Here is a 9,397-nt window from a genome sequence, read left to right as displayed (position 1 = left end):
CAAGAGGATGTTCACTTTAAATCCATTTTTTTAAAAATTTTTATTTATTTATGATAGTCACACAGAGAGAGAGAGAGGCAGAGACACAGGCAGAGGGAGAAGCAGGCTCCATGCACTGGGAGCCCGATGTGGGATTCGATCCCGGGTCTCCAGGATCGTGCCCTGGGCCAAAGGCAGGCGCTAAACCGCTGCGCCACCCAGGGATCCCTCACTTTGAATCCAAACCTCCCTAAGGACCAGACCCTAGTACTAACCTTAGGGAAGATCTTTTCTTTTTGTCCTAGCTCAGGTACTGGGTGGGACAATTTCTTTCTCATCTCCTTTTGCTAACAGTTGGAAAACTCTCAAAATCACTCATTCACTGAGGATATGGCCCTTCCGGTATGCGCAGTTCATGTGGGGGTCCTAGGCCTAACTGGGAAATTATACAGGCTCCTAGTCTTGTCTTCTATGTCCATGACACCCCAAAGCTTTGATGACCAAGACTGTGACTCTCCAGGGTGGCTGCCTGCCTTGGCCTCAGCTGGCAATTTGGTTTTCAGAAAGCAGCTTCTCTGTTTGGGGCTTTCCCTTTTTTCCAACACTGTAGTAATGCCAGAAATCGTTTCGTGATGATTCATTCAGAATTTCTAGTCTTCATTTTTCCCAGTTATCTAACCTACCTGATGGCAGAAAGGGAGGGATCCCTGGGCTTTGCGATGACCGCATCCCCATTTGTCCACATTCATACTGGCTGGCAGAGACTGCCTGCATGGTTGCAGCATTTCCATTAGTTTTCAGAGGGTCCATTGTTTGCCACCCCCCCTCCTGCCCCCCCAGGAGGTTTGCACAGTTGTTTTCTGCAGATGCCAGTGGCAGCTGCTTCTTCCCCAGGAATGCTGTTCCTCCTCTGTGCCTAGAGGTACTGGGATCCCAGTTCCTCCCAATTGAGAAGAGACCTGGAGGTCAGAGAGAGTCTCTTTGGCCTAGGGCTGAAGGCTCAGAGGGTAAAAGTCTCCTTAGCACTACAGGCTGAGATAATGAGACAGGCCAGGAGACTGGGGGGTGGGGGACACAGTGAATATGGTATGAGGTATGCTCCTGCAGTTCCTTGCCAGAAACCTCAAGGGCTGAGGCTCCCACTGGAGATGGACAGTGGATATACTGGTTTGCCTACCACTGGGCAGGTGAGTCCAAATGGAGGATTGAGGATTAGGAGGTTCTGTAGTGCCGCCCTCTAAAGCCATCTGCTCCAACACAGGCAACTGTGATAAGGTAATAATTGTATTTACATGTTCTTGAATCCCTTTGCCAGATCCCTCAATTGTTCGGGTCTTGGGTAGGACTACTGCTGGTGTCATCGACTGGGCTCTCTCACACCCCTACATTAACCACTATTCTATACTATGCTATGCAGCCTTTTGGAGACAGCCAGGCTCAACGAGCAACTAGCAAATTTATTCGTCACTATATTGAAAAAGGAATATACTGGGATAACTTAAGGTCTAATTCAGAAAGTCAACAAATATGATTAGTTCTGCTAGGATGCATCATACTGTTTCATAAAATTCAGGGTGCTTGCAAAGTTGCACAATAAAAACCACCTCTCTCATAGGGCAAACGGAGCTGGGGCAGGACACTCAAAATATTTCATCAGAGACATACTAAAAATAGGAACCTGAGGATCCCTGGGTGGCGCAGCGGTTTGGCGCCTGCCTTTGGCCCAGGGCGCGATCCTGGAGACCCGGGATCGAATCCCACATCAGGCTCCCGGTGCATGGAGCCTGCTTCTCCCTCTGCCTGTGTCTCTGCCTCTCTCTCTCTCTCTGTGACTATCATAAATAAATAAAAATTAAAAAAAAATTAAAAAAAAAATAAAAATAGGAACCTAAGACAAAGGGTAGCACACTTCTATAGGTGATAGTTTTAAAAAATACATTAATACCGTAATAAATGCGGCCCTTTATCTAAAAGGCCTGAAGCTTGCTTACAGCACAAACACAGGGGGTGGGGGTCACAGCTCGTGAGACACTGTGAGGTGATGGGAGAGAGCCCGCAGTGCAGCAGTCATGAGGTGCCTGGGGCGCGCGCGCGCGTGTGTGTGTGTGTGTGTGCACATCCCCACACACTTCAGTCCAGCTGATGCGGTTCTCTGTGTTTACCTTGCAAAGAAAGTCACACAAAATGCAAAATGTACACTATGCTCAAATGGTTCCATTATTCTTCAGTTGTGCTGGAAAAAAATTCAGGTTCCCAACGGAGCATTCCAGCAGAGCTGTAGTTGCGGTGCGCCAGGCACACGGAGGCCCAGCCCTGAGCCTGTCTCTGCCCTCCTGGGAGTTACGCTGTACAGAGGGAGACGATGAGCAAACAATTTCATATAGTTCCATAGGTGCCCCTCGTTCACATATTGCAAACTCACCCCCAGAGTGATGGTATCAGGTGGGGCCTTTGGGAGTGATAAGGCGAACCGCGTCTTTAGGAAGGACACTCCGAGAGCTCCTGTGCCCTTTCTGCCATGTGAGGACACAGCGAAACAATAGTTGTCTGTGAACCAGGAAGCAGGCCCTCACCAAGCTCTGAATCTGCCAGCACCTTGACCTTGGACTTCCTAGCTTCCAGAACAGAGATAATGTATTTGGTTTAAACTCCCCGGTCTATGAGGCAGCAGGACAGTAAGAGATGGATTTGCGGTGGGTGGCACGGCGTAGCTTCCTGGGGGCTGCTAGCAGAGTCCCACAGCCTAGGGGCGTAACTGGGACTCTACTGTGTCACAGTTCTGGAGGCCACAAGTCCCAGATCAAAGTGTCAGCAGGTTGGGTCCTTCTGTGGGCTGGAGCACCTGTTCTAGGACCCTCAGCCTTGGCTTCTGGGTTGCCAACATCTTTGTCACTGTCTGGCTTGTGGAAACACCAGACTGATCTCTGACTTCATCTTCACATGGCATTCTCTCTCTGTGTATGCCTGTGTCCAAATAACCCCCTTTATTTAAAAAATATATATTTTATTTATTTAGAGGCAGCATGAGTAGGGGAGGGGCAGAGGAAGAGGGAGAGGGAGAATTTTCGGCAGACCCACCCAGGAGCCCCAGCTGGAGTGGGACTCATCTCAAAGACCTTCGTGGTTGTGCCCTTTCTATTTTTTTTTATTTATTCATAGAGACAGAGACAGAGGGAGAGAGAGAGAGAGAGAGAGAGAGGCAGAGACACAGGCAGAGGGAGAAGCAGGCTCCACGCAGAGAGCCCGACGCGGGACCCGATCCAGGGTCTCCAGGATCATGCCCTGGGCTGCAGGCGGTGCTAAACCGCTGCGCCATCAGGGCTGCCCAGTTGTGCCCTTTCACTAACAGAGTGAACCCAACTCTCAACCAGATTCATGGGAGTATCTTTTCTCTTACGTAGTTAACCCCAAATCACAGGAGATCTGACACAGGGCTCCAAACCACGGCCCTGAGATCATGACCTGAGCCGAAATCAAGTGCCAGAAGCTTCACTGACTGGGCCACCCAGGTGCCCCCAAATTACCACTTTTATAAGGACACAAGTTATATTGGATTAGGGGCTACCCTCCTCCGGTGGAACCTCAGTGTAACCAATTATATCTGCAACAAGCCTATTTCCAAATAAGGTCCCATTCCGAGGTAGAGGGCTAGAAGTTCAACAAATGAATATAATTCCACCTTTAATGGTTGGTAAGGAAACACTTTTAAGTGACATTTGAGCAAAAGACCTAAATAAAACAAGGGAGTGAGCCACGTGGACGTCAGGGGAACAACATTCCAGGAGGAGTGCTTCACAGCAAATGTGAAGGTTGCATGATGAAACACAGGCTGGCATGTTGAAGAAGCACTCAGGATCAGAATTAAAGGAGAAAAAAAAAACCTATAAATGTATTGGAGACCAAGAAATCCCAGCAGACATTCCCAATACAAACTCTAAGGTAGAAATAGATAAAAATTTTCTATTACGGTGAAGGATACCAGTTCGAGAACAAAAAGACACATCCTATTAGGGGTGCAAAGGCTTTTCTGTTCATCAGCAATGCAGAGGGATACCAGCTGTTACCTCCGTGGTTCAACGTCGATGTTTCTGGAGTCTAGCTAAAGCAATAAGAAAAGGAAATAAGCGATGTACTCATCACTGCAGATAATAGGCTCCTAAGCCGCCCTTCCCAAATGAGGCATTTCCAAACTATTAGAATGGAGTTGGCAGTCCTTTATGCCCTGTCCTGGTCTGCTCTGGGTCCACCGGCTTGCTGGCTGCGCAGGCCACCCCTGGCCTCAGCTGCTCTGTGCACCCCCTGCCCTCCACTCGCGGCTCTCTGCTGCTGCTTGCGATGCTTCTGGAGCTCAACCTAGCTGGCACGTGAGTATGCCTAGGAGAGGGAGTTTGCAGGCAACCCTGGAGCAGTGAGGAATGGGTGCCAGGGGGCACCCGCGCCCCTCGCTACCGTGCACCAGTGGACGACGCTGAGGTGCGTGGCACACTGTTCCTGAGAGGTCGCCTACAGCAGTGATAAGACAAAGATGCACCCTGGCTTGGATCTCCCCGCTTCCCTGTTTTTCCCTTCCAGGGTCCCCATTCCTCCGAGAACACTTCCAAAAATAAACCATTTGCCCACAAGACCATGTCCCATGTTATGGATTCTGCTTTTGGAAAGAACCTGAATTAAGAGAAGTGACCCCAAGAAGCAGACCTTCAGGGTGGGGTTCTAAGGTGGATCACATGCCCTTCAGACCCCATTGTAAGGACCTTATTGCTGGTGGTGAGCCAGCTGGTGGTGACCCTTGCCTGTGGCACGGTGGCTCACCAGGGGCCAGCTTGCGATGTGGTACAGGTGGAAGGGGAAACATGGGTTCATGTGCTACAGGGGGATGAGCTGACTTTTGTTAATGGCTTTAAAAATACGAATGATAGACTCAGATTAGCCAACTATCAATGTAAGATATTCTTTTTATTCTTTAAAACAGATTTTATTTATTTATTCATGAGACAGAGAGAGAGAGAGAGGCAGAGACACGCAGAGGGAGAAGCAGGCTCCCTGTGGGGACCCCGATGAGGGACACGATCCCAGGACCCCGGGATCATGAGCTGAGCCAAAGGCAGACACTCAACCACTGAGCCACTCAGGAGCCCCAATTTAAGATATTCTATGGAAGTCTGACACTTGCTGGTGACACTGGAGCCCCCCATCTCCTGCAGGCACAGGGGATCTGATGGTGAAAACCAAGCCAGATGTTGTTCCTTCTCTCTCCAGTCATGTTTAATCTACTGTTTAACCTATCAATGAATGTTTTATGCGAATTAAAATAGTAAATTATCATATTTTCTATTTCCAGAAGGTTTTTTTTTTCTTTTGGAGAAACTCTTTCAAATTACTTAACCATACTCTATAGTCTCTTATTCCTCGCTCGAAATTTTAAGCTTCTTTTTTATTTCCTGAAAAACGTGAAACATAATTATACATCTGATAATGCCATTGCCTGCTGTTTTCTGGACATGGTTTTATTGCCTGTGTTTCCAACACCTCTCAACTCAGAGTGTTTTTTACCTCTCAACTTTTTGCAACTTTTCAGCAATGAATTGCCTATATTCCCTCAACAGTTATCTGTGGGATATTGTTGAAATGTGGCTGGACTCTCTCTCTCTCTGTGTCTCTCATGAGTAAATAAATAAAATCTTAAAAAAAAAAAAAAAGAAAGAAATGTGGCTGGAACTCACATTCCCCCAGGGAATATTTGCAGTTATCCTTTTTATTTTTTTATTTTTATTTTTTTCAGTTATCCTTTTTAAAAATGCATTTTCACTTTTGTTACTTTGCAGTCAGAGAATGTCTCATGAGATTTCTCTATTTCGAAATTAGAAATCACGGGGTACCTGGATGGCTCAGTCGGTGAAGCGTTCAGCTCAGGTCATGATCCTGGGGTCCTGGGATTGAACCCCACATTGGGCTCCCTGGTCAGCAGGGAGCCTGCTTCTCCCTCTGCTCTTGCTCTCTCTCACATGTTCGGCCTCTCAAATGAATAAAAATCTTTAAAAAAATTAGAGTTGTCTGTTGTGTTCCATGTATAACTAATACAGGTTAAGGATGCTCTGTGCACTGTTTATAGAAAAGCATGTTCTGTGACCACAAACACCAACGTGAAAGACGAATCCTGTTGTCACTTAAACTTCAAGCTCAGTCAGTGCTGGGGCCCTGTCCCCCAGCAGGGCTGCACCAGAATGACCGGTCAGTGGCGCCCCCACATAGGGAAAGTGTAGAACCTCCACTTTCAGCCCCGCCTGAAGGGCCCCTGAAGTCCTAAGGCTCAGCTGTGCCTCAGGCATAAGGTGGGTGGAGTTGACTCTGTAGATCCCAAGACTTTCTTTTTTTTTTTTTTTTTTTTTTTTTTTTTTTTTTTTATTGGTGTTCAATTTACTAACATACAGAATAACACCCAGTGCCCGTCACCCATTCACTCCCACCCCCCGCCCTCCTCCCCTTCTACCACCCCTAGTTCGTTTCCCAGAGTTAGCAGTCTTTACGTTCTGTCTCCCTTTCTGATATTTCCCACACATTTCTTCTCCCTTCCCTTATTTTCCCTTTCACTATTATTTATATTCCCCAAATGAATGAGAACATATAATGTTTGTCCTTCTCTGACTGACTTACTTCACTCAGCATAATACCCTCCAGTTCCATCCACGTTGAAGCAAATGGTGGGTATTTGTCATTTCTAATAGCTGAGTAATATTCCATTGTATACATAAACCACATCTTCTTTATCCATTCATCTTTCGTTGGACACCGAGGCTCCTTCCACAGTTTGGCTATCGTGGCCATTGCTGCTAGAAACATCGGGGTGCAGGTGTCCCAGCGTTTCATTGCATTTGTATCTTTGGGGTAAATCCCCAACAGTGCAATTGCTGGGTCGTAGGGCAGGTATATTTTTAACTGTTTGAGGAACCTCCACACAGTTTTCCACAGTGGCTGCACCAGTTCACATTCCCACCAACAGTGTAGGAGTTTCTACTCAGCCCCCGCTGCCCCACACCCAGCCTTCTCCTCTGAGATCAAGAAATAGCCAGAAGCTTGTGTAGCTGTAGAGTAGAAGGCAGAGAGAGAGAGAGAGAGTGGTGGCAGTGGGTCAGATCCGGAGAGTCCTCTATAACTAGGGTGACCCCAAAGCCCTGTTGCCAGGGACTTACTGGTGGGTGGAGGGGTTCACACTTTCATTTTGAAAAATGTCCCGTTTGGGGTGGTGAGTTGTGTTCTACTCTTAGGTCTGGAGGGCATGATGGAAAGCCAGGGAAGGTCGGAGCCAGGGAGTAAAGTGTGATTTACATTTTACGAAGTTCATCTGGGCCTTGCTCAACGACCAAGGGGCCTGGGGCGGGGGGCAGCGTAAAGGGGGGCCGCGCGGCACCCCAGGCACAGACGCGGGCCAGGAGTCACTGGGGCCCTCGGTCTGGAGCTCGCTCGCAAGCCCCTCCTTCTCTGGGGTCCTCCCTGTCTGGAGAGGGGCCCCCGCCTGCGCCGGGCCTGACCCAAACCGAGGCCAGCCTGGCTTCCGGCCGCGAGGCCGCCTGTGGGATGGTGGAGAAATCCCTGCAGTTCCCGGGTAGACGTAGAAGGGATCAGGTTACCTTCTGGTCTCGCGGAGAGAAGGGGCTCTTCTTGGAAGGGGGGGCGCAGAGGGCAGGGGCTGTCGGAGGGGCCCCGGCGGGTCGCCCGTGGGGCGGGGGGGAGGCCGCGCGGGGCCCGGCTGCCGGGGGACCCTCCGGGAGCGACGGCCGGGGAAGGGGGAGGCCCGGGCCGGGGAGCGGCTGCGGGGGGCGGCGCCTGCACGCCCGGGGCCGCCCGCCCCGCGCGCCCCTCCCCTCCTCCCGCCCCTTCCCCCGCGCCCCTCCCCGGCCCCCGCCTCCGCGCGCCATTCCTCGGCGTCCTCCGGCCGCGCGCCCCGCCAGCCGCGTCTCGGCCATGGCGGGCCCGGGGCCGCGACCCGCCAAGGGCTACCGGGTGGTGCTGCTCGGGAGCGTGGCCGTGGGCAAGACGGCGCTGGCCACGCAGTTCGCGTGCGGCAGCTTCCCCGAGCAGTGCGAGCCGTCGGTGGAGGAGCTGTTCAGCAAGGTGATCGAGGTGAACGCGGCGCCCGCGCTGCTGGAGATCGTGGACACGGTGGGCGCCGAGCACCTGGTCACGCTCAAGGACCTGTACATCAAGAACAGCGACGGCTTCGTGGTGCTCTACAGCGTGTGCAGCGAGGCCTCGTTCGAGGCGGTGCGGCCGCTGCGGGAGCGCATGGGCCGCCTGCGGGGCCCCAAGGCCGTGCCGCTCGTGCTGGTGGGCACCAAGGCCGACCTGGACGCCGAGCGCCAGGTGCTGACGGCGCGGGGCCGCGCGCTGGCCCGCGAGTGGCGGTGCCCGTTCCTGGAGGTCACGGCCAAGAGCAAACTGATGGTGGACCAGGTGTTCACGCAGGTGGTGCGCGAGATGGAGGCCCTGGCCCCGCCCGAGGAGGAGGCCCCGGCCGCCCCCCCCAACGCCCAGGATACGTGGCCGTCCGAAAGGTTCATCGGCTAAGGCGCCGCGGCTCCTGGTCGGCACGTCCGCGCCCTTCTGGTTTCTGACGCTCAGCCTGCCTGCCCCGCTTCGTGAAGAAAGTTCTGCGGCCGAAGACGCGTGGCTGCTTCCGCGTCGCAGCTCCGGCCAGCGCTTCGGACTGTTTGCAGAGCCTCTTACGTGTTTGGCGAAAACCTGGCCACTTGGCTTCCCCCGTACGGCGCTATAGGACGCCCCCAGGCGAGATCTAATCCCTGCGTGGAGACCGCACCACCCTTTTCTCCAAATGGGACCTGTCCCGGGATCCCCTGCTCCCCCGTGTGATAAGGAATGCTTTCCTGCAGATGTCATCCGGCCTCTGAAGGGGGTTGGGGACCCCGAACTAAAGACTCTAAGCTTCGGATTCCATGAGGTTTTGGTGTGTTTCCCTGTGCTTTGCAGCCTCGAAGTGAGCAGTCATATTTTCCCCTCTGCGTATTTCTAAATATAGTTATGACACACGCAGCGTTGGTTTGAAAGGGATATTGTATACCCTGGGAGGGAGGCCCCGACTGCTCCCGCAGAGGTCGCCCAGCCCGGCCTCCCCTCTCTAACTGACATCCAGGCGACTATGCATCTGTAAATTGAGTGAAAATAAAGTGATTTGAAAAGGTGATGGTTTGACATGCTCGTCTTTCTGCTGCGTAGGGCTGCAGGCGCCGTCTCTGCTCTCTAGTTACTTGACCCGAGGGGAAAGGGCCGCGTCTCGTGTGTATTTCTGGTTCCCAGAGTAGGATATTTTGCTGATACCTGCGTGGTTCGCAGGGACATGGGGACCGAAGTAGATGCCAACCGTGGGAGAAGCTCTTGGCACAGTTTTCACATAACAAGGCCAGAA

At 51.9% G+C, this 9,397-nt stretch overlaps 1 protein-coding gene and 1 long non-coding RNA gene across 2 annotated transcripts; one reads left to right on the top strand and one right to left on the bottom strand.

Moving 5' to 3' along the window:
* Nucleotides 1–1,416: 1,416 nt before the first annotated feature.
* Nucleotides 1,417–7,776, bottom strand: LOC112657613 (uncharacterized). Its single transcript, XR_003135165.3, has 2 exons — nucleotides 7,605–7,776; nucleotides 1,417–4,078 (listed from the first exon to the last, which is right to left on the bottom strand). It is a non-coding gene; the product is annotated as an uncharacterized LOC112657613 (long non-coding RNA).
* A 99-nt stretch (nucleotides 7,777–7,875) lies between these two features.
* Nucleotides 7,876–9,175, top strand: LOC112657506 (ras-related protein Rap-2a-like). Its single transcript, XM_025443552.3, has one exon. The coding sequence runs from the start codon at nucleotides 7,939–7,941 to the stop codon at nucleotides 8,539–8,541; it is 603 nt and encodes a 200-aa protein (XP_025299337.1). The 5' UTR covers nucleotides 7,876–7,938; the 3' UTR covers nucleotides 8,542–9,175.
* The last annotated feature ends 222 nt before the right edge of the window (nucleotides 9,176–9,397 follow it).

Source organism: Canis lupus, chromosome 8 (assembly GCF_003254725.2).
Source record: "Canis lupus dingo isolate Sandy chromosome 8, ASM325472v2, whole genome shotgun sequence".
In the NCBI taxonomy this organism is placed as follows: Eukaryota; Metazoa; Chordata; class Mammalia; order Carnivora; family Canidae; genus Canis; species Canis lupus.
Note: the sequence above shows the minus strand (reverse complement) of the source record. Positions and strands in the feature narration are given on the sequence as shown.

What these genes read in the sequence shown, in the direction of transcription:
- LOC112657506 (XM_025443552.3), top strand. Translation starts at nt 7,939, where the DNA reads ATGGCGGGCCCGGGGCCGCGACCCGCCAAGGGCTACCGGGTGGTGCTG.